Source organism: Lutra lutra, chromosome 4 (assembly GCF_902655055.1).
Source record: "Lutra lutra chromosome 4, mLutLut1.2, whole genome shotgun sequence".
NCBI classification, from domain to species: domain Eukaryota; kingdom Metazoa; phylum Chordata; class Mammalia; order Carnivora; family Mustelidae; genus Lutra; species Lutra lutra.
In genome coordinates this window covers 132812093-132838290 of record NC_062281.1, presented here as the reverse complement: position 1 = coordinate 132838290, position 26198 = coordinate 132812093, and the positions used below count along the sequence as shown (strand labels likewise).

Here is a 26198-nt window from a genome sequence, read left to right as displayed (position 1 = left end):
TGTGCACTCCCTTACTGAGTTTGAGACTCTTTTCTTTCATTCATTGGTAATTTAGGTTTGTTTTTCTTCAGCTGCTTTTCATCTCTTTGGTCTTTTTTTTTCTGAGTTACTTTTTTTTTTTAATTTTTTTTTAATTTTTTTTTTAATTTTATTTTTTATAAACATATATTTTTATCCCCAGGGGTACAGGTCTGTGAATCGCCAGGTTTACACACTTCACAGCACTCACCATAGCACATACCCTCCCCAATATCCATAACCCCATCTGAGTTACTTTTTTTTGCTCCTTATAAACTTCCAAGAGTTCTGTGTATATTTTAGATATTAACTAATTAACTATTGTCTTCTTTGTAAATATTTTGTCTTGATTTAAATTAAACATTAGTGTTTTAATGTTGTGGTCTCTTTTGTATAAAATATTCCAATTTTTGGAAGTGAACATATCTTCTGGGTTTTTGTGTTTATTAAAAAGTTCTATCTTTGACTTCCAGATTACAAATGCAGCTACCGAAATTTTCTTCTAAAATTTTTATTTATTTTACGTTAAGTCTTTACAGAAAATCTGTATCATACACAGAATGAAACAGAAACTTAACCATTTTTCTACTGAAATGATGTATCACCTTATTCATATATTAAGTGATCAAATATAATGAATTTTTTCTCTGGATTCTCTATTCTTGTGTTTTTCAAGCCTAGGTCAGTACTACTTGTTGCTTTTAAAATCAACTTAGTAGGCTTTATTTGGCATTTTAAAAAATATAAAATAAAGGAAAAAAACAGTACATATCATATATAACAAGGGTAAGTGTGTGATGAAAATATTTTTTTAAGATTTTGTTTATTTATTTATTTATTATTCTCACATGTGGTGAGACAGCCTGAGGGAGGGAGTGAGGGAAAGAATTTCAAGTAGACTCCAAGCAGAGTACAGAACCCAACATGGGGTGATCTCTTGACCTTGAGATCATGACCTGAGCCAAACCAAAAGCTGGGACGCTCAACTGACTGAGCCACCAGGCACCCCTTGATTTCTGTTTTTTAACACAAACATATAAACACATAGATCAAGGGTCATAATGCATGTAAAATGTATTTCTTATTGTGAATTATAAGAAATAAAATCTGAAATCCACTCTTCCATTATATTCCATTAATCCATTTGTCCATTCTTTTGTGCCAATAGACAAATCTGTCTGTTCCTTTGCTCAGATGTATCTAATTCTAGTGGCTGTGTTCTGATGCATGGTAAAGCAGGTGCATCTCCCTTTTTAGCTACTACTGGATATTTCTTCTTCCATATGAACTACGTGGTCAACTTTTCCTACCATTAACAAGATTTTTTTGCTTCTACTCTAATTAGAATTGCTGATTTGGAAGAAATTATACTTTTATGATACTAAGTTCCCTGCAGCCCATCAAGTATTTGGTATGTCTACTTATGAGACATGGTATGTTTCTGTAATTCTTATTACATAGGTCCTATGGTTTACTTGTTAAATTACTCCTAAGTATTTCATAGTTCTTGTCATTGTTGTGAAAGAAAAAATTTCCCATTTCCATCTGTGTGCTTATTGCAAATACAAAGAAGCTTTTAGTTTTATTTATCTTATATCTAGCTATCTTACCAGATTCTTTTATTAATTCTATTGTTTATAACTTGAGTCTCTCCTGTTACCTAATCGTATTGCGGGGACCCCTAAAAATGGCAAATAGTTTGGCAGTATGAAATGGCAACATGAGAATCTTGCTTAGCTCCTGACTGTAAAATGCTATTTAAGTAAAATATACAAGAAATTACTGAGACCCATTCTTCTCTCTTCCATTTCTCAAGTTATTCCTCATGTTACAGTCCCTGCTTCTCCTCTCCTGCAGCTTCTCAACTGTGCTACTAGTGAGAGGGTCTGGTTTCTGATGTCTGGGTAGTAGGGAAAAGAGTTGCTGCTGACTCTCAGTGTACCACTAAAAATACATATCCATACATTCAGGTATATGCATATGTGGCCCAAGGTAAGATGCTGAAAGGAATAGCAAGAAATCAAGAATGTCCAGAAAGACAATCAAACAAGAGATGAAAGACATATGAATAAATAATGTTATTTCAAAGAGATATGATGCATGCTCCAAAGTCAGCACGAATCAAGAGTAGAGGAAAATAGTTACAGTATAGAAAGGGCAACAGGTAGAAATTACATATATATGACAATTACGCTATAATTTGGATATAGTATAGATTAAAAAGTTTTTGAGGGATTGGCTGAACTTAATTAGCACATGTACTACTATTTTCTTAGAGGAAAAGACTGCTTTCAAATGATTCACTTAAAACTGAACTTCTAGCAACATAACTCCTGTATTTCTTAGAGACCACTTGGACAGATGATAATAACATTCCCCAAGTTGTAGTACTGTCAGTAAAAAGAAATAACAAGAAGAATAAATAAGAGCCTGGTTTACAATTCCCTTTCCTGATTACCCCTTCGAAAAGAGAACTAATTTTATTCAATAAAAATAAAAGGAAATAAATCCTTATTCTGAAAATTTCTTAAAAATAAAAATTTTATAATTTCACATAATATATAATTTTCATTATAATGTTATAATTCACTGTTAAAGTTAATGTGGCTTCCTATATTGCCAAAAATATCATAATATACATTTTTACCAGGTCAAAAATTTTCATCTTTGAATTCACACAGTGTATAATAGCAAAATGTAGCTGTTAAATAAAGCATAGTTTACTGGTTCATTCATGCTATAAAAATATGACTGACATTTCATCTGGCCAACCATCTTAAAGGTTAATTCTTATTTCCTGTTTCAGATTTTATTCCAGGTGAACTGCTCTAGGCAGATTCTATTTACCTATTCCGAACAAACCACAGACTGTTTCATTGCTCACTCTTACTGTTAAGAACATATTGACTTGCTGCCTGCTCTGCTGTTTAATTCATTTATACTGAGAGTCAGGCATGAAGACAGAATTTTAAATGTGACATTTGCAGGCTGTTAGGTCATTTAAGCTTTGACAACACTAGGGAATTCTTGACATATAAACTGGACCTGATTATCAAACACAGATAGGCTTCCCAAAGCAGCAAATTTCTGGTCATTTTTTTTTTTGTTATTTCTCATAGAATTTAATATTAAATTGCAATGTCAATGAAAAGATCTATATAGCTAACATTTTAAAGTAAAAACCTGTTTCTCAAACAAGAACGTCTTCTAACCAAATCCACTAAATGAAAATCTTTTTCGTTGACAAAGACATTGGAAAGAGTCATGATAATAATTAACAGTCACCTAAAATTCTGACATATTCTGATATTTAAGGGCTTTTAATATTTTCTATAATCTATAGATTCTGAAAAATCTGATAGTTCTGAAGGCCATGACTCTTGTCAATAGATTAAAATTCTCAGATTCTGGCCAGGGCAGAGCCAGACTTTATATGCTTATATATATATAAAATTTATATAAAATCTTAGTTTAGACTTAGTTTAAATATCTACCACATTGCCTTCTCTAAAATTACAGTTATGCAGAACGGATGATAGAGTCATTATAACTGGAAATGAAAAAAAAAAAAAACCTGCCCACATGACATTTAGAATTACACTTTACAAGAGTTGATAATGGGGTAGGGTGAAGGAAGTAAGGAAAGATTGTTTTCTTATTTTAGCTACTCAAAAAAATTACACAAAATGACAATTTTTCAGCTTTTTTTCCTTGTCACTAACAAGTGCTACAGTGGTTCAAATGAAAGTTTTCTGAAATTAAGTCTTGTTGTTAAGTAATGAACAAAAGATAATTCTGATCTTACCCTGTATTTTATATAAGTAAGAATTCCATGATGCATAGCAAGTAGCCTTTTAATATTGTGCTTTGAGACTTCCAACAGTGATAGGTGGAGTCTAAAAAGGCATGGATGGCCTGGAATGCCTTTCAGCTATACCACATTGATTTTCAAAAACCTAACAAAGGCAATTACTTTTCAAAGATCAAAACTCTTGTTTCTTTCAAAAGAATAAAATGGAGGAAGCAAACCTGGTGTATTATCTGAGCTACAGGAAGTTGTTCAGCATATTTCAGTGGTTCCATTAGTTCCTCATTCATCCAGTCCTTCTCATATCTGGAAAAAAAAAGAATTTAAAAACACGTGGCTCAGGTAAATAGTATTTTTAAATATGGCAAATATTTAAATATGACAGATATGAAAACTATTAAAAATTCTATATTTAATGTTTCTGAAATAATCAGTATTTATCAAAATCTATGAAAAACCACCTATTGATAATTTTTAAATGACATATCTCTAAGTACATTCAGAATGCCTCTAATTAACTATGGAATAAGATTAGCTAATATCATCTAATATTCTCAGATCCTGTCCTTTACTCTGGGCCTTAAAATATTTAAGAATTCCCTGTTTATAGGGTGTACTTTTTAATACAGTATTTAAAGGTCTTCAAAACCTGGCTCCAACCACGTTCAACCTCCATCTCTAGCAACTCCTTCTCTATGTACCAGTCTACTGTTTCAGCCACATCCAACCACTGGCTGCCTGCCAGTGGGCCTTGCAGCTCCTTGCCTCTCTGATGCTCCCCATTATGTTTCCTGTTGGGACCAACCACCAATTCCTTCTTTATTTACTCCTCTTTCAAACGTAATGATTTAAACCTGTCTAGATAAATTTTTCACCTCCCTGAAGACAGAAATCATGTCTTATTCTTTCTTGTATAACCAATGTTTACTATATAATACTCAATAAATGTTTGCTGAATATATGAGAATGAAGACAACAATAACTATCTGAGAGATGTTATATGAAAAATATTTTCTTTAATATCTACATTTACAATGAGATGCAGCATTGACATAATACAGAAAATACAGTACACAGTAAGTACACAGAGTACACAGTACATAGTAAGTGTATACAGTTCACAGTAAGAATAAAATCTCCCCAAATGAAGAGAATTAGAAAAAAATGTTTTAAAAAAATTATTGACCCTTTTTTGAAATAGGAAATAACCATTAGATTTTAAAACAATACACCTAAACATATTTAAGCCCCTTTTACCCATCTTTTTCTGTAAATTACACAGGAACTTATCGATTTAAAAGTCAAATTTTAAAAATAATTTTAAAAAAATATAGGGGTGCCTGGGTGGCTCAGTGGGTTAGGCCGCTGCCTTCGGCTCAGGTCATGATCCCAGGTCCTGGGTTCGAGCCCCGCATTGGGCTTTTTGCTCGGCAGGAAGCCTGCTTCCTCGTCTCTCTCTCTGCCTGCCTCTCTGCCTACTTGTGATTTCTCTCTGTCAAATAAATAAATAAAATCTTTAAAAAAAAATATTTAAAAATAGAAGCCTAAATCTGTCTTGAAAACTAACCAAACAAGACTGGCCTAAGTCTCTAGGGCTGCAGTTAAGGAATGGGATGATGAGAAATGTGGAAACTCTCCAGAAAAAAGGCAGATAAACAAGGATGGGGGCACCTGGGTGGCTCAGTGGGTTAAAGCCTCTGCCTTCAGCTCAGGTCATGATCCCAGGGTCCTGGGATCAAGCCCCACATCGGGCTCTCTGCTCAAGCAGGGAGACTGCTTCCCCCTCTCTCTCTGCCTGCCTCTCTGCCTACTTTGATCTCTGTCTGTCAAATAAATAAATAAAATCTTAAAAAAAAGGACAAAATCTTGCCGATGATTTAAGAGCTTAAAGAACCTCTTAACTAGGTAAAAGCCTGTGTATGCCTTACAGAATTAGTATAAAAATAATTAATTTGGGGGAATTTTGAAGACTCACTCATGATGAAAAAAAAATGTCTTAAAATATTGGTTTATAGGGACAGAAAGCGGAATGGTGGTTGCCAGAGGAAAAGGTGGGGAGAACAGAGGATTACTGTTTAAAGGGTAGTTTCAGTATTAAAAGATGAAAAAAGCTCTGGAATAGACAGTGATGATGGTTCATAATAATTGAACTGGATATTAAAAATGGTTAAAATGGTAAATTTTATGTTACATATACGTTATGGGTTGAACTCTGTCCCCTCCACAAATCATATGTTGAGAGAGTACCTCAGAATATGAGTTAGAATAGGCTCTGTAAAGAGGTAATTAATTAAGATTAAGTGGGGTCACTGGCGTAGGCCTTAATCCCATCTGATATTGTCCTTTTAAGAAGAGAACATCAGGGCACAGAGGAAGACTGAGATTAAAATGAAGACACTGAGGGAAGACATGGCCATCAATAAGTCAAGGAGAAAGGCCTTAGAAGAAACCAATACTGCTAACCCCTTGATCTTGGCCTTCTAGCCTCTACAACTGTGAAAAAGTAAATTTCTGTTGTTTAAGCCACCCAGTTTGTAGTACTCCATTATGTCATTCCTAGCAGACTAATAAATTGCATTTTACCATGATTAAAAATAAAATAAAATGTCTATTACCAAAAAAACCCATTATTTAAAAATGTACAATTTCACAATGTACATTTAAGAAATCCATCTACCTTTTTAGGTATATAAAACACATACCAAGCAACAAAAGAAAAAACCGATATATTGAATATCATCAAAATTTAAAATTTCTGGGGTGTCTGTGTGGCTCAGTCAATTGGGTGTCCAATTGAAGATTCTCTTCATCCAACTACACTTCCCCGCTCTCGCACCCACTCTCTTTCCCTGAAATGAATAGATAAATCTTTAAAAAAATGTTTAGAACTTCTGTGCTTCAAAAGACACTATCGAGAAAATGAAAAAGCAACCTATAGAATGGAAGAAAATTTTTTGCAAATCATGTATCTGCAAAAGGATTTGTATCAAGGGTATATAACAACTATCACAATTCAATCATTTAAAAAAATTATTCAACAAAAAATTGTTCCTTCATCATCAAAGAGCTACCTAAGTAGAACTGGCACATATTTGTGTTTGTTTCTATTTTACTGTGTGTCTGTGGAGGGGAAGAACACAATGACTCCTCAATACAGTTCAGTGCCACTGACTTGAGTCCTGTTAGGGTACCAGCCATTTCAATAAACATCTGTTGAAACAAATGAATAAAGATTAAATCACTGCAGTAATTCTAAGAGTATAAAGAAATATGAAAAAGACACTTTTTCCTTGTTTATTCCAAAAACATAAAGTAACAACGCATAAGATAGAGTACATTTAATTCGCAAAATGTTTCTCAATAACTATAAAAGATAGAAAAATATTGGAAATCTAGCAATTTCTTTTGAGGGACTTTTTTTTTTTTTTTTTTTTAAAGTAAGCTCCCTGCCCAGTGTGGAGCCAGATGTGGGGCTTGATCTCATGACCCTGAGATCAAGACCTGAGCTTAATTCTTAACTGACTAAAGACACCCAAGGTGCCCCTTGAATGACGTTTTAAAAATGCCAAATGGTTAGCATGAAAAATTCCACATTGTTATATTTTCTTTTTGTTGTTTTATTTGTTTTCTGAAACATATTAAAGTAAGCTGCAGATATGACAGTTAACATCTAAACACCTTAGCATGCATCAACCAAGGGTAGGTTTGAAAATTTTCTTAATAACTACAGGACATTTTTAAAAAGCCACTGTAAGTAGAATTCACAAGTAATCTTTGTATCACTTACCACTACGGACTTAGGGTTTTTTTTGCTTATGTAGTGTTTTCATAATAAATTACAATTATTTCTCATTTTGAATTTCTTAAAAATGCCTATCATTTTCTTACTTTATCTGTGCTAGAAGTGTGGTATCAAAGCTGATTTTCTTTCAATTTTAATTATTTTCATTTTTAATGTATTTTAAATTTTAAACTTATTTTCACATTTCAGCTTGGAGGCCTGCGTGCCCTTTTAACCTTTTAACTTCTAATACTCAGACATAGGATATAGCTAAGTCAGTTGTTCTAGATCAGTTCTCCCAGGCACACAGGACCCTTTTCAAACTGGAGGCACGAAATCCCCTTTTATATCAGAAAAGTTTGTTATTTTAAATGTTATGTCTGTTCATTTTCCATTTGTTTTTCTAGTTTCAGTTCTTCAACTAAATATATTGAATTTCCTCTATCATTCTCTCTTTGATCCTTTCAGCTCTCTTATTTCAGTTTCATTTTCTTGACTCTTTTTCATTTCTCTTCTTTACGTCTCTTACTGAACTTTTGGTAATATCTATCTTCCCTTGGGTACCTTGTAATTTAGTTTTCATTTCTGAAATGATTTTTGTCTTTTTCTGTCGATTTCCTTCCAGAGTTCAATCAGTTCCTGTTTCATACATCTGTTGTTTGTCCATTTCCATTGTGAGTTTTGGAACTCCAATTCATAGTGTCCTTTCATAATGCAATTGCTTGTTTAATATAGGTTATGCATGTTTGAGTGTTGTGTTTCAAGTTTCTCACTTTATGGCTTTTCTTTTCTGTTTTTATTTTTCCTTTCATACTCTCTCTCTCCTTAACCCCCTGTGTGTGTGTGTGTGTGTGTGTGTGTTTATATGTGTGTATGTTTAGAAGGTGTTATTTAAATTTTGTTTTCTTATAGCAATTTTGTGCAGATCCTGCCTTCTTTTTCTGTTGAAGATTATTTGTACTGTTTTTCTTCAGAATCAGCAATAGCAAGTTACCTTGTGATAAGAAGAGAGATCAGGTGGCTTACTAGGTTTCTCAGTTCAAGAGCACCCTCCTCTGTGGCTACAGTGAAGTGTAGATTATTTTAAAAATGGTACTTTTTGTGGTGGTTGTGGTGGTGGGAATAATTTGTCTTTTTAAAAACTTTATCTTAGGGACGCCTGGGTGGCTCAGTTGGTTGGACGACTGCCTTCGGCTCAGGTCATAATCCCGGAATCCCGGGATCGAGTCCCACATCGGGCTCCCGGCTCCATGGGGAGTCTGCTTCTCCCTCTGACCTTCTCCTAGCTCATGCTCTCTCTCACTGTCTCTCTCTCAAATAAATAAATAAAATCTTTAAAAAAAAAAAAAAAAACTTTATCTTATTTCCGGGACGCCTGGGTGGCTCAGTGGGTTAAGCCTCTGCCTGGCTCAGGTCATGATCTCAGGGTCCTGGGACTGAGCCCTGCATCCCTGCATCGGGCTCTCTGCTCAGCAGGGAGCCTGCTTCCCCCACTCCCCACCGCCCCCCTACCCTGCCTCTCTGCCTACTTGTGGTCTCTGTCTGTCAAATAAATAAATAAATCTTTAAAAAACTATCTTATTTCCTTTGGACCCTTATCTTCAGCTACTTCTTTCTTTCTTTTACCACCAAGCCTCCAAAGGAACCCCCATTCCCACCCCTTGTAAGATATCTTCCATTCTCTCAGAATGAGTGCTTTCCTCAAATTGTCACCTAAGGTCAGCCACACTTTCTAAGCCCCATCTCCCAAATCCAGAGGCCAGGCCTCTGATCAAGTAGTTCATGCTTACAGTAATTCAGAAAGGGAGAAAACTACAAATGTTAATTTCAATGTATATGTGGCTGCCATCCTAAGGAAACTGGGAATTTTTCTCTTGCAATATGGTAAAGTTCTCTTTCTTAAAGCCATCCTAGAATTCCTTTTATTTAATATTTTGAGTACCTCCTAATAGGATGTAATTTTTCTATTATCTTTTCCCAAGATCTTTCACTAAGATCTATCTAAATAACTTCTATGTGGAAAATCTGTGCATTCCTTTTTTACTTGACTATTTTTTTTAAACTGTTTTTGTAGAAAACCACAGTAAGTGGAATTTGTTTATACTATAAAAGGGTTTTGGATCCAATACAGTGATGCTACCATCTCAAACCGAATATTATCCAAGTTCTCTGCATAACTAAATAAAATACTCCTGGCAAAATTCTGACACCTATTAAGTTGGTCTTTACAACCCCTCATCTCTTGTGTTCTTTAATTCTGTCATTGTGCCCTCAAAAATCTTTCTGTGCTATCCAAGCACTCCTGAAATACACTGTAAAATTACTTACTGTGTCCATACATCTTTGATTCAGAAACAGGCAAGATTTTTATTCTTTATTGCTATATTGAGATTAGATTATTTGTATATAACATGACAAAGCTTATTGTGAGCAGAACACCAAGACACCTTTTCAAACATAGGAAATACGCCCAACAAAAAAGAAGAAAGCAGAGACACTGTGTTGTGCCAAGTACAAACTAAAAATTTAGAAGACTAATAAATAATTCAAGACACATCATCTACAGTAATTCAAAATCACTAAGAAGAAATTCTCAAAACATATCAAAAACAGGAAGCTAGCCAAAGTTTGTGTAGTCTCTTGAACATGATAACTCGAAGTCATTACTTGAAACTAGAAGTATATAAAGAAACAAAATCAACTTCTTAATACAATCCTGTTTTTCAAAAAAAGATGGAAAAATTTCCACTCCAAAACCATATTTTAAAAAATGCCCAAGCATTTATACAATTGACAACATATATTGTTGTACAAATACACTTGACAAACCTTGGCCCTACGACATTCCTAAAAGTTTAAAGAAGTGAGAAAAGAAACTCAAATGTACTGGTTAATAGAGACAAACACAAAATGCTATTACAACTCCAGAAAGTTCCCAAGAGTCATTGAAGATTATTTTTGTGAATACTGGTTATACCATGAGATAACAATCTAATGTATCATCTTCCTTGAAATGAGATTCCCCTCCCAAACTTGCAGCATCATCATTCTTGTAATTTTCAAACTAAAAACTTGTGTAAGAAGATAATAAAACATAACCTTGACTATTACTTACTTTGAAGAAGCACAAGGAAGACGATGAGCCGGGGGAAAGATACATAATTTGAGGTACAAAAAACAGAGAGTTAACTCCCAAGAGAACTAAGCTCCCTTAACTTATGGTCCAACTGTTGAAATGCATCTTAGTTTCTCTCAGCTTGCAGTATGGTATAAAAATGCACACACCAGTTAAAAAAGAATATCTCCTGAGCAACTCCGTCAAGCAGTTTTAAGAAAATCCCTGAAAACCAAGCTCCAGTTTCCCTGAGGGACTTCAGGAGTAACCTCTTGTCTAGTAGAAGCTGCAGGCAGGCTTTCCAAAAGTTCACAAAACCAGCTAACTTGTATACACATAAGCAATTACCTTTGTAGAGTCAAAAGTAATTATAAAATAGCAGTGTGAGGGTGGTCAGAGGAGCCTGTCAAAATTAGTGAGCTCTTACCCTGCAGTAGGCACTCCATTAGGTACATATAACTACAGATTTATGTGTATTATTCTAGCCATTTTATTTTGCTATTACATACAAATCTGTGATGCATGAAAAGTATGTAGAATATCTACAGTTTCATTAATAAATTATATTCTATGTAAAACTGTGCCACTTGCTTTTTACATTTAATATTGTTTTTGAAATCCAAGCATGTCAATGTGATTATCAACCTAGTTTTTTCCTGTTAATAGGTATATGGCATAATATGAAAATGCTCCATTTTACTTAGATATTCTAATATTAATGGACATTTGCTTTCAATTATATATTATTAGAAATAATGTTGCAATAAATATCCTTCCAGGCTTTGTCTACATGTGCATAAGATGTTCTACAACACATGAAAACTACAGTCCATGGGCCAAATTTGGGATGTCACCTGTTTCTGTATGTCCTATAACCTAAGAACAGTTTGTACATATTTTAATGGTTGAAAAATAAATTAAAAAAGAAAACTATTTCAGGACAAATGAAACATATAAAATTCGGTCATTAGCATCTATAGTTATTTGAATCAGACATTCATCTGTTACTATATTATCTGTGACTGCTTTTGCACTATAACAGCAGAACATTTGCAAACGAGACTGTATGACCTACAAAGGTTAAGATATTTAATATCTGGTCCTTTACAGGAAAAGTTTGCCAGTGCCTGGAGTAATAATTTATAAGATGGATTTGTTAGGTCATAACTACACATATTTTAAATTTTGCTAGAAACAACCAGATTGCTATTCAAAGGGACTGGATCAATTTATGCTGGCCCCAGAAATGTGTATTTTCCATTTCCCTCCATCATTACCTCTGAATTTTCTACAATAGTATCTCATTGTTTTAATTTATACTTACTTTTTAAAAACATATCTAAATGGTCACTGAATAAGAGTCTTTCCTCTTTTCCAAATATATTTCTTTAGGTCATTTTTCTATTGGCTTGTCTTTTTTTTTTTTTTTTTAAATCATTGTGCAGATTTATTTATATAATTTGGACAAAATTCTTTGACATACGTGTTGCAAATAATTCCACTCACTTTCTCTTAACTTTGTTTACTTTTTTTTTTTTACTGTATATATTTTAATTTTGTTGCAATAGACTTTATCAATCTTTTTAAATTTGCTATGCTTTGGGTAGCATGACATCTTTCCCTATTCCTATTTCTCTACTCTTACTAAGTTTAACAATTATGAAATGGTAGATTCTCTTAGATTTTCTATTATATGTTCTGTTAAAAAAACAGGGAAATTTTGTCTCTTCCTGATACTTATATCTCCTAACTTTTCCCTTGTCCCCTTGTCTTCTTTGCATTAGTTGGGACTTCTTGTACAGCGATGAATTGATGAAATTATAGCATGCATCCTTATCTTGTCTGAATTGCATGGAGATGCTTCTAAAGATTCAGTCTTGGGCCACCTAGGTAGCTCAGGTGGTTAAGCATTTGCCTTCTGCTCAGGTCATGGTCCCAGAGTCCTGGGACTGAGCACTGTGTTAGGCTCCCTGCTCAGCAGGGAGTCTCCTTCTCCCTCTCACTCGCTCTCTCTCTCAAAATAAAATAAAATCTTTTTAAAAATAATAAATAAATAAAGATTAATCTTAAGTATAATATTTGTTGTTGGCTTTAGATACATGGCCGTTATAAAGTCAAGGCAGCTCCCTTTTATTTCTAAGCCATGTTGCCTTTTTTTCATCATTATTGATTGATTAATTTCAGTACAATGTTTTCTCTATCTACTGAAACAATTACAAAATAATTCTCATTTAGTGTAATGATAATCCTAAGCCATCACTGAATTTTAAGAACTTCTATTTGGTCAGGAAGTATTTTTATTTATAATGCACTGGATTTGAATTTTATTAAAGATTTATACATTTGTGATCATAGGTGAGACTGGCTCTATATGTTTTTCATACTCTTATCTAGTTTTGGTTTTAAAATTAACTAGTTCCACTGAATGAGTTAGGTAGCATGCTTGATTTTTTTTATTCTGTTCATAAATGTCAACTCAACGTGTGTTTGGTAGCTGTCAGAAGGAAAAACCATTTAAGCCTACTGTTTGTTGGCAGTTTGCTGGGAGACGGTATATATGTTTTACAATTGGGCGGAAAAAAAGAGCAAGTTTGTTTTTTTGTTTTTTTACTTGAAGGGTTAACTCATTTCTTTTACTGACTTTTTTCCTAAATCCCCTCTAAATATTACTTTAGCCACATTCCAAGTGACTTTTGTGCCCTTCTGTTGAAAACTTCTCATTTTGGGGTTTTGTTTTCAATTTAGTATGACCACCTATTCTTTCAAATAAGGTATTTGGTCTAATTATATTTAATTTCTTAACTGATATAGCTAGATTTATACCTACTATCTATTTTCTATTTCCCATCTATTGGATGTTCTTTTCCTTCCTTTCTTCTTTTGAATTAACCAAATATCTTATTAGTCCTTTTTTTCCTCTTTTAACATGGTAATGATACATATATTTATCATTTTAGCAGTTACCTTGTACATCAGAACACCAAACTTCGACTTGTTAGTCTAATCAAACTGTTTACATTTACCATTTCTCCTGTAAGAATACTATTTTACACTTCCACTTATCTGTTTTTGCATTATTGTTATATATTTTAATTCTACAAATATTTTTTAACTCAACAAAATCTTTTTGTCTCATCAATATGTGATTATTGTAAATGATACATTTACCTATTCTATTTCTCTTCACTCCTTACTGAGTTTCTGTGTTTCCCTTTAAAATCATTTCATTTCTGGCTTTAGAACTCCATTTATTTTTATTTTAGTTCAGGTGCACTGGCAACAAATCCCGTTTTATCTGTCTGAAAGCATCTTATTTCACCTTCATTTTTGGAAGATATTTTTGTTGTGTATGGAATTATAGATTAGAAGTTTTCTTCCTTTTAGCACTTTAAACATGTTATTCTGTTGCTTTTGGTTTCCACTGTTTATGTCAGTATCAAAGGTAACATGTCTTTTCTTCTCTGGTGGACTTTAAAGATTTTTCTCTATGATTTTTCAGCATTCTTCGATGTGCCAAGTTGTGGTTCATCTAGCTTAGGGTTAGCAGAGTTAGCTAAATGTGTTTTGATGTATTTCATTAGTTTTGCTCATTATCTCTAACTATTAAATCTTCTCTAATTTTCAATCTGTCCTCTAGTTTAAGACACTATACATAATATATTATACTGAATCTACTGCTTCTATCTTTTCTGTTTGCTTCTTTCTCTGCTTCAGTTTGGATATTTTCTGTTGAATTGTCTTCAGGCACACTAATCCTATTTTCTGATGCATCCAATTTGACATTAAGCCATTCATTGAGTTCTTTAGTTCAGATACCACCTTTTTCACATCTAGAATATTCACTGCATTATTTTAGATATATTCATATTCTCTGGTGTTTCCCTAACTTTTCATCTGTTTTCAAGAATTTTTCCCTTTTTTCTTGAACATATTAAAAACATGGTTTATTTAATATGAACTTACAAGATTCTTATCTACTAACTCCAAGTTCTGGATCACTTCTTGGTCCACTTCTATATCATGTTTTATTTTTGTTTTGCTCTTGGTAAATGGTTATAATATACTGTCTTATATGTACCCAGTAATTTCTGATTGATTGTACATAGGAAATTGTATATTGATAAATAAAAATTTAAAAACCTATTGACAATGCTATTTCCCATCTGTAGGGAGCTGGAGAGTGAGGGTCCGATCACTTCCATTCAACCAGAGAGACAGAACTGAATTATGACTGCCTCACAATTTTACTAAGACTCGTTTACCTTTAATTTGCCCCCATTCTTATGATAAGGACCTTCAAGGTTCAAACTGAAGCCTGGCAGGTCTTTGTCACCTCAATACAGATGGATTGCAGAAAATGCCACTATGCTTTTCAAAGGTTTCTGGTTTAGATTTTTGTCCTGTTGTCCTGTGTAGCTTCAGAATTAGGCACACTAGGCCCACCAAACTGCCAAAAGTTGTACTGGTCACTGTCCCCATTAGCGACCCTTATCAGAGACCAAACCCAGCCAGATTCCTCCAGTGTAGAGGTGAACAACTTTTTTTCTGTAAAGGGCCAGAGAGTATTTTAGGCTTTTGGGCCATACAATCTCTGTCACAACTACCCAACTTTGCCATTTAAAGCATGAAAGCAGCTATAGACAATATCTAAACGAATGAACAAATATGGCTATTTTCTGATAAAACTTTATTTACAAAAATAGGCAGCAGGCCAGATAAGGCAAATGGGCTGTAGTTTGCCAATTTCTGTTCTTGCTGCATCTAGAATCAGTAAGTATACCCAAAAGGAAAAGTAACTATAAATTGTGTGTAAAGGCACCGTCCCCATAACTGTCAACCCTCAGCTGATATGTTATTAGGGAATTCTCACGCTGAAGACCTTTATTTCCTCCGAATTACAAGACTAGTAAATTCAGCCCTGGTTTTCAGAGGTTTCCTGCTGAGCAACAGCTTTCCTTCAGTTTCAGAATTTGGCAAATATTTTGAAAGGGAAACTGGTCATGTGACTGAGGCAAATATCTTGAAAGGGAAACTGGTTTTGTGACTGAACGACAACTGTGTTACTCTAGCCTCACACAATCACCAAAAATTCCACTGATTTCTCTGTCTACAAGCAATGACCCAACTTCCTGGACCAACTCAGATTCTCAACTTTTGACCTATTCCCAAAAATCAGTAAATTAACCCAGTGGAAAGTAGCTACAGATTTTCAGGTCACCTCTGAAAAGTTTTTCCAAATCTGGATTTTTAGCTTCTTGGTCCTCATTGCTTCTGTACTTCTCTGAGGTCTTTAAAAATGTTATTTGTGGGGGGCGCCTGGGTGGCTCAGTTGTTAAGCATCTGCCTTTGGCTCAGGTCACGATCCTACCGTGCATCCTGGGATCAAGCCCCACATCGGGCTCCCTGCTTGCCGGGAAGCCTGCTTCTCCTTCTCCTGCTTCCGCTGCTTGTATTCCCTCTCTCACTACCTCTCTTTGTCAAATTAATAAATAAAATCTTTTTTAAAAAATGTTATTTTTTCTATCTTTTCTAGTTGTTCTCGGTGGGATCACATAAGGCTGTTGCAAATTACTTCATCCTATCCAGAATCAGAAACTGTATCCTACTACTTTTGATGTTTAGTATTTTCATTATTACTCATTTCTAAGAGTTTTTAAAATTTCCATTGACATTTTATTTATTCTAAAAATTACTCAAAATGTGTTTTAGAACTTCCACAGATATAGATTTTAAACCATTCTTTTTTTGCTATTGATTGTAACAATAATGTGGTGATCAGAAAGAAAAAAGTTCCATAAGATTCTAACACTTTATAGTTTTTAAGACATGCTTGTTTGACCAACTATGGGTCAATTTTTTAAAGACTTTATTTATTTATTTGACAAAGAGACACAGTGAGAGAGGGAACACACGCAGGGTGGAGTGGAAGAGGGAGAAACAGGCTTCCAACCAAGCAGGGAGCCCAATGCGGGGCTCCATCCCAGAAACCTGGGATCAAGACCAGAGCCAAAGGCAGACACTTAACGACTGAGCCACCCAGGCACCCCCATGGGTCAATTTTTTAAAATATTACATTTGGGCTTGAGAAGAATGTTTACTCTCTAACTGTTGAATCTACCAGATCAAGCTTATTAATCATGTTGTTCATATTCTAATTTAAAAACATTTGGGGAAATTCTGAAAAAAGATTTCTGATAATGTGATACTGAAAATCTTTTACAATGGTGAATTTATCAAACTCTTAAGTATGTAAATTTAAAAAATATTATAGTTCTGTTATTAGGTATTGCAGTTAACATGTTCTCCCTAATGAGTTAAACTTTTAACCATTAGTTACCCTCTTTATGCTTGCAAATGCCTTTTCCTTAAGTCTATTTTTCTGATATTTACATAAATGTTAAGGTTTTTTTGTTAGCAGTTGCCCAGTAATTCTTTTATTTTTAGATATTTAATGTCATTATGTTTTCTTCCTGTAGTTAGAGTTCTTTTTATCCTAATATTATGATCTGTTTTTAACTAAAACTCATTTATTTAAATGTATTCTTATAAGCAACATAACTGTATTTATTTGTTTTCTTACTTTGTAATTTCTATTTTTCGGGTCTTTTGTTGTTTCACCTTCCACTCCTTTGCAGCCTCATTGGTTTTTTTAATTCCATTTCTTCTTCTGTACTCTATCTTATTTCCTCTATTTCTATTAATTTAGTGGTCATTCTCAAAGTAAAATGCATACATACCTTACTATCTAAAGCTATTAAAACTTACTACTCTTCTCCCCCTTGAAAAAAACCTCAGAATATTTTAAAACCCATCCCTTTCTCCTCTCCTTCTTATGTATTATTATTATTAAATACATTAATGCTTTGATTTATCTTATTTATCCAATTGTCATCATTATTGTCATCATAATAAAATATACTCAATTTTTGTTAAATTTCCAACCACTTTTACTAATCAATAAGCTCAGCATTCTTCCTTCCACTCAGACTTTTTCAGCTCCTTGGCCTTCTTCAAGAAGCACATCTGCTTTAGATATTGTTTAAGTGGTATTGATTCAAAATACTCTCAGTTTCTATATGTTTGAAAATGTTCTTATTCTTTGTTCGTTCTTTAACCATAGTTTAGCTGGGAAATCAATTTTAAGCTGAGTTTTTTTCTTGAGCCTAACTACCCACAAATAGACCCACCGCTTTTTGTCCTTACTCACAGAAAGCCATTCTAATTCAAAACTCTAGATTTCTATATCAGGAATTATCATTTAAGGGAGCCTCACCTTCCACATTTACTTACCCCTTGGATTTTAGCTTCTTTTTTTTTTTTTAATATATATATATATATATATATGTGTATATATATATATATATATATATATTTTTTTTTTTTTTTGTCAGAGAGAGAGGGAGAGAGAGCAAGCACGGGCAGACAGAATGGCAGGCAGAGGCAGAGGGAGAAGCAGGCTCCCTGCCAAGCAAGGAGCCCGATGTGGGACCCGATCCCAGGATGCTGGGATCATGACCTGAGCCGAAGGCAGCTGCTTAACCAACTGAGCCACCCAGGCGTCCTGGATTTTAGCTTCTTATACGTACTCCTCAACAGATTGTCCTATCACTGAGGAGAGTGGATCTGCCTACTGGGAGCCACTATTCAGCAATGGGCTTTTACATACTTTCTGCCTCAGAGATAAAAGGGCCTGCAGCAACATAAAGCATGGTTCCTTTAAAGGCATGCATGGATTAAGGTGTACCTGGACACATCACTGGTTGGCTTTAGGAGAAGGATTCAACTCACTGATACTTTTTATAGTAAGTCTAAGTAGGCCTAGAAAAAAAGGGAGAAAAGAATCTGAGCTTGTTGCCAAATTCCTAGGGAAGCTGCATTTTTGGAACACCAACTGCTACTACCTAGAAACAGCATATACAAAACTGAACCTGTGCAGCATCTCCACTGAATAAGGAAATACCACCAGTTCTAGTTCAATCTGGAAAAAGCCAGAAATGCCATCCATCAAACTGTGTTGTTTCCATGCAACTACTTTCTTTGTAGTCTTGTAGCTTTCCTATGTATTTAAAAGTGTGTTTTTTGTAGTTTTGTAGGTTTTTTGTAATTTACTGAGCATCTCAGTATTTTATAACATCAGAGTTTTTTCAGAAAAATGCAGTCAGCAACAATTCTGAAACTGAAGTCAATTGATTGTTCTTTATTATTAACTTCAAACCACCTCTCTAACTCATTTATATTCATTTCTTATTCTGAGGAAAGTGAAATGTATCTAATTCTGAATATTACAGGGTATTCTTTTATTGAGAAATGTTTCCTTCTGATGAAATTTCAAACTCTGAACGCCAAAGGCCATTAAAGTCAAGTTGAGTTTTTACATCTAAGGCAAAAATGGGATTTCTCATATTCAAAGCCAACTCTGACACCTTTCATGTACTCTTTATTACTAGAAGTTACCTAATTTCTGGATATTCAAGGTTTTATTATGCCTAATTTTCAACAAATTAGAAAGAAAAAAAAAACTACCCATAACACTGAAGTCATACAAGATATATTTTAATCCTTTTCTATGACTGAGAAGACATATTACAGTGTTTTAGCATACGAAAATCACTATGAAAAATTTTTAAAGCATAAATTAGAGCTCTCCCAATTATTTGATACAAAATTTAAATGTCCACGTCATGTTTATGCAAAGCAATTAAAACAGTCAACAACTCCTTGTATTGGAAGCAACAGAAACTGAGGGAGTATTTCTAGGCCACAGATTGCTAATACTCCTAATTGTCTCACCATAAAGCTCATCAGTACCTATCTTAGTACCTTATAGCAAAAGTGCAAAAGACTATCCTACAGCATGCAGTCCTTAAGTCACCTAACAGAAAGGTAAAATACTATGTTCTTACCCCATCTCTCAACATACACACACTTAATATTCATATATTTGGTATAAGAATAAATATTTAGAGGCGCCTGGGTGGCTCAGTGGTTAAAGCCTCGGCCTTCGGCTCAGGTCATGATCCCAGGGTCCTGGAATCGAGCCCTGCATGGGCTCTCTGTCAGAAGGGAGCCTGCTTCCTCCTCTCTCTCTGTCTGCTTCTCTATTTGTGATCTCTGTCACATAAATAAATGAAATCTTAAAAAAAAAAGAATAAACATTAAAAGAAATTAGATATACTAATTTTAATACAACTCAGCTTAAACTGCTTACCAAGTATCTGAATCTCTATTATTCATACCCATTAAACTAGGTCCACTACTACACAGTGTGAAGTAGTAATTCTCAGCCAGCATCCACACTTACGATCATGTGACAAATTCACATATTCTGAGATCATATCCTTTGAACTCTTCTATTTCATTAATTTTCATTTGTTTTTCACTTTTGAGAAATCATACTAGAAAATATCAATTAACATTAGAAGCTGATCCCAATAGAAGAAGAACAAAGAAAGACTCTTAATATCGAAGTTAAAATGGGGTTGATCAATCTCACTGAAAAAAAATTCTATAATATGTGTGCTTTCTTTGGCATAAGTGCTTTCAGAATAATATGTGACAATTTCATAGACAAAGAAAGGACAAAGTCCAGACTATCATTGAGTATGACAAGAAGTTTATATACCTGAATCTCAAACAAAAATGGAGAAATAACAGAACTAGTCAATGTTAGATAGATTAATGTTGTCTGTAGTTCAAATGAAAATTATTAATGTTTGTTTTTCATGAAGAAACATAATACATTCCCTTTCTCACTTAAATATTTAAATACTATTTATACTACCAAGACAAAATCAAATGTTTTCCATTTCCTATTTTTTATTTTTTATGAGAAATTAATTTTGAAATCAGCATTTTTTATTACCTGCTACCTTACAGGAATTTATCTACTAAATATATAGAAAATGCATACATACATATATACATACGCACACAAATAGTTTAGGGGCGCCTGGGTGGCTTAGTCATTAAGTGTCCACTCAGGTCACAATCTCAGGATTGTGAGATGGAGTCCCATGTCAGGCTCTACACTGGGCATGGAGCTGGCTTAAGATTCTCTCTTTCCCTTTCCCTCTATCCACTCCTTCTAAAAAATGAAAAAAGAAAAATATACTAATATACTATTTATTATATTAGTTTAATAAAAACATAAATGATTTTACTTACAGTTTTTAGGTACATTTTTTGCTTTATTTTAAAAAATAATTATGAAATCTCTAATTACCAATTAATTACCCCTGAGAAAACAATAATATTCTAATAAGTTTAAATAGCCATGCCCCAAAATTGCTATCAGTTATGAAGAATATTGCTAGCAAAGAACTCACGGCCCTGGTTCCTTACCACGTTCATTTTCCCCACACAGTAAAATTTGTACAGTTTAACACTAACATTATCATATCACGATGAGTGTTCTAAAAGACTGATAGGCTATAACAATGAGCTAATATTTACAAGATAATTATTGTTAAGATAAAAACACAATGAAATAAGCATAAAGTACTGAAATAGAGTTTTGTTTTGTTTTTTTTTTTTTTTAAATCAATTACAGAGGTGCCTGGGTGGCTCAGTCGGTTAAGTGCCTGCCTTTAACTGGGGTCATGATCCCAGGTCCTAGGATCCAGCCCTGCATCAGGCTCCTAGTTCAGTGGGGAACCTGCTTCTCCCTCTCCCTCTGCCTGCTCTCCCCCTGCTTGTGCTCCCTCTCCCTCTCTCTTTCTGTGTCAAATAAATAAATAAAATATTTTTAAAAAATCAATTACATAAATATGGGAAGACCAAGCTAACAATAATTCCTGCCAATGAGCAATATGTAGCATGCCTGATAAAAACATAAACCAAGCCATACAAACACTGCTCTATAGTACACCAAATAAAGATGATAACACTCCCACTTTACCTTCTGCACTGGAAGAGAGACATCAGTATGGCTGCCCTGAGTTTTACATGCTATACTCTTAAAAAAGGTACTGACAAAGTATGCTCGTTTTTATATACATTATCCCCAATTTTCACAATAACTCTGGAGGGAGAGAGTAGATCACCTTTTCAGAGATAAAATACCTGAGTTTCAGAGAGATTAAATAATGTGCCTGAAGACAAAAGCAGAGAACTAAACCAGAATTTGAATGCAAGTCCATTCACCTCCATACTCTTTCTACTACATCAGTTTGCCTTAAAGGTTCCTTCTAGCATTAGAAGGTACAATTGGCAATACTTCACCTGTAGAATACTTGAAGACCAGGTAACAAGGTATACCATGATTTCAATAAAAATGGCAATTTCTGAAACAGGGATCACAGATTTATATTATTAATATAAATGTCTTCTGCCTCTTGTTTTTACCTAATAGCCACAACCCTAAAGTGTTATATATAAAACAATTTTTAAAATATTGAATCCAGTTTTCCCCACTGATCAATTATAAATGAAAACTGCTCTATCTCTAATACTAATTAATCATAACTGATCTTCAAATAACCTTAAGATTTTTTATGACCCCTCAATTTCTTAAAGAATTTCTTTTCTTTTTTTCTTTTTTTAAGATTTTATTTATTTATTTGACAGACAGAGATCACAAGCAGGCAGAGAGAGAGGAGGAAACAGGCTCCCTGCTGAGCAGAGAGCCTGATGCAGGGCTCGATTCCAGGACCCTGGGATCATGACCTGAGCTGAAGGCAGAGTCTTTAACCCACTGAGCCACCCAGGCGCCCCTTAAAGAATTTCTTTTTTTTTTTTTTTTAAAGATTTTTTTTTATTTATTTGACAGATCACAAGTAGGCAGAGAGAGACAGGAGGAGGAGGCAGGCTCCCTGCTGAGCAGAGAGCCCGATGCGGGACTCGATCCCAGGACCCTGAGATCATGACCTGAGCCGAAGGCAGAGGCTTTAACCGCTGAGCCACCCAGGTGCCCCAAGAATTTCTTGATAAAGTATTTAATCATATACTGGAAATATGCCAGAAGACTAGCAATTCAAAAAGATCTTTTATTTACCTATTTTTTAAAAATTCAATGTTATTAAAGCAAGACAACTTACATATAGAGAAAATTTTTATCATCCTTTTTTAACCTGAAATTCAATATCAAGGCTTTTTCTCCTGTCACTGGTATGAAGAAACAATATCATAATTTATTTAAAGATAAAAACTACCCCAATCTTCAGCATTAAAGAAATAAAACTGTTTTATATGTACACACATGTAATTCTACTGCCATCTTCTGGTAAAAAACAAATTCCCAATTCTCCGTAGTACTCCAAATAAGAAACCCACAGTTATAAAATAAGTACTTTCTAGTACTAGATTAATAAAAGTAGAATAGATAATTTTTGCAAATGGTCAAAAATACATTAAAAATAGAATTCTAGCAATAATTCTTATCAATATTTGTGATATGTTCTCTCACTAATGTGTAACACTTATTAAGCACTTTATTATATTTGAGCACAGAACTAAGAACTTTAAAAGAAAAATAAAAATTAACTCTCTTAATAACCTTATAAAGTGGAGTTATTATTCCCATTAACAGATAAGGAAATTAAGAATCAAAGAATTCATGTGGTCTGTCTGCAGTACACATAGGACAAATGTTCTAAATTCAGGAGCTGACTGATTCCAATGAATTGACTGGAATTTGGTTATTATGCTATAATATCCTCTATTCAGACAACAGACATTAAGTTGATTTAACTCATTTAAAACTCTAAAGCTTAATTTAGTGGAATAGAGCAACAATATTACAATTCATAAGGAGACCAAGAGAGTCGCTGAACATAGAATCAAAGAGTTAAACCTTTAAGGTCCCACAATCTACTTTCCCAAAGTAATTCATAACCTTATTCCCTAGCCAGCCTGACAGATTAGGTTCTAATGTTCTATTTTATTTTATCTCATTTTTATTTTTTAGATTATCTATTTATTTGAGAGTGAGAAAAATAGAGAACAGCATGAGTAGAGAACACGAGTATAGGGAGAAGCAGGCTTCCCACTGAGCAGAGAGTCCTTTGCGGGGCTCAATCCCAGGACCCTGAGATCATGACCGGAGCCGAAGGCAGACACTTAACTGACTGAGCCACCCAGGAGCCCCTAATGTTCTATTTTATAAATGATACCATATCATTTTAAAATTTTTTCAATTTACATTTTTTAGGTCCTATATGTTTAGTGTTTAAATTAAAATTAACTTTGTTTTGATCAGTTTTAAACATTAATAAACATTAGTTGGAAATTAGTATCCCTAGGAAACATAATATTTACTAATTTCTATTCAGAGAAGTTTTATTTACACAAAGGGATACAATACTATATTCTGCTATATACCTATACACAGGTTTCTTAAAAGTCATAAACCAACTCAATGGATGTTTTTGTTTAATTGTAGGTAGTCAAATAAATTGCTTAAAAAAAAACTGTCCATGGAATGATCAACATATTATTTAAAACTATAACAATAGGGGCACCTGGGTGGCTCAGTGGGTTAAGCCTCTGCCTTTGGCTCAGGTCATGATCTCGGGGTCCTGGGATCGAGTCCCACGTCAGGCTTCCTGCTTAGCGGGGAGCCTGCTTCCCCCTCTCTCTCTCTGCCTGCCTCTCTGACTACTTGTGATCTCGGTCTGTCAAATAAATAAATAAAATCTTTTAAAAAAAATACATAAATAAAATAAAATTATAACAATAAAAACTTTAATGTATGCAAACTGACAAGAAGGATAATTAAATTATCAGTTTTGTCTTTATAAATCAAATAATAGCATCTAATTTATGCTCTGAAATTCTAATTTAATGAGTTCCTGAATGACTGTAGTGACTAACAACTATAAATAACAATATAAAATAAATGGACCGATAAGATGCTTACGATAATACAGAATCATATTAATGACTAAGTTAATCACTTTGAAAAAATATACTGGTATGCAGAATGGCAGAAAGAAATCCTGTCAACTACTGCTTGAACCATTTTGATAAACCTATGGTTCATAAGGTTTCATAATCATCTTATAATTTCTATGAGCAATATTCAGTGAATTGTTTGATCACAAAGTTTCACATTCTTCAGTCTATTTTGCCCAGCTCCAAAACAGATGACTCTACTAAATATGTATATTTAAATTTTCATTTGATTTCCTAGTAAACATAATAGAGACTAGAATTCACGTAATGCAAGAAATACTAAAATAGGTCCTTTATATTTCCATATAAATTTTGCAATCATTTTGTCAATCTCTACAAAAAAGCCTCCTAGAATTTTGACTGGGTTTGATTTGATCAACACCCAAATTCAATGAGATTCCAGAATACAGTCAATATAAAATTTAATTAGGGCGCCTGGGTAGCCCAATTGGTTAAGCGTCTACCTTCAGATCAGGTTGGGATTGATCGCACATCAGGCTCCCTACTCAGCTGGGAATCTGCTTTTCCCTCTGCCCCTCTCCCCTGCTCATGTTTTCCCTCTCTCTCAAAAATAAATAAACAAACAAGTAAATAAATTTTTAAATATTAATATAAAAATTGTACTTCTATAGTTAAGCAACAAACGAAAAGTAAATTTTTAAAATATCACTTAAAACAGCATCAGAAACAAAGACAGCTAGGAATAAATTTAATGAAAGGGGTAGGAAACATCTACACAGAAACTGTTAAACAATAAAGACAGAAACTATAGGAATTCTAAATAAATGTAGAGGTATGTTTAGGGATCAGAGGATTCAGTATTGTTAAGGTATCCACACTCATCAAATTAATATAGAGTCAATCCAATCCCAAACAAAATCTTAGCAGTTTTTTTTATTGTTTTTTTTTTTTTTTTTTTTTTTAAAGAAACTGACAAACCTGGGTGGCTCAGTAGGTTAAACATCCAACTCTTAGGCGCCTGGGTGGCTTAGTGGGTTAAGCTTCTGCCTTCGGCTTAGGTCATGATCTCAGGGTCCTGGGATGGAGGCCCATATCCGGCTCTCTGCTCAGCAGGGAGCCTGCTACCCCTCCACCCTCCCTTTGCCTGCCTCTCTGCCTACTTGCAGTCTCTCTCTCTGTGTCAAATAAATAAATAAAATATTTTTTAAAAAAGCCAACTCGACTTCGGCTCAGGTCAAGACTGGGCTCTGCTCTGGGAATGGCCTGCTTAAGATTCTTTCTCTCCCTCTCCTTCTGTCCTTCCCCCACTCCCTTACAAATAAGAAAATAAACTGACAAACTAGTTCTAAAATTTACATGGAAACACAAAGGATCTAGAATAGTTAAAAGAACCTTGAAAAACTGGTTGTATGGTATATATAAACTGATGTCAAAACTTAGTGTAAAGATATGTAGTTCAATACAACAGAATAGAGCCTAGAAACAGACTCACATATATGGTGATCAGGTGACTTTTTACAAAGGTGCCAATATAATCCAATAAGGAATTTAATCTTTTCAATACATGGTGCTGGAATAACTGGATATGCATATGGAAAAAATGAACTCAACTCCTGGTTAACACT

General features: G+C 34.0%; 1 protein-coding gene across 2 annotated transcripts in view; it reads right to left on the bottom strand.

Annotated features, from left to right (window-relative positions):
- Positions 1-26198, bottom strand: part of PIGK (phosphatidylinositol glycan anchor biosynthesis class K) — a 125524-nt gene that overhangs the window by 41689 nt on the left and 57637 nt on the right. The window contains exon 10 of one of the 2 annotated variants that reach the window (XM_047726582.1): positions 4048-4132. In XM_047726582.1, coding sequence (XP_047582538.1) covers positions 4048-4132 — 85 coding nt within the window. Of the gene's footprint in view, positions 1-4047; positions 4133-17356; positions 17390-26198 lie in introns of those variants that run through there. The other variant, XM_047726584.1, reaches the window with a different exon arrangement.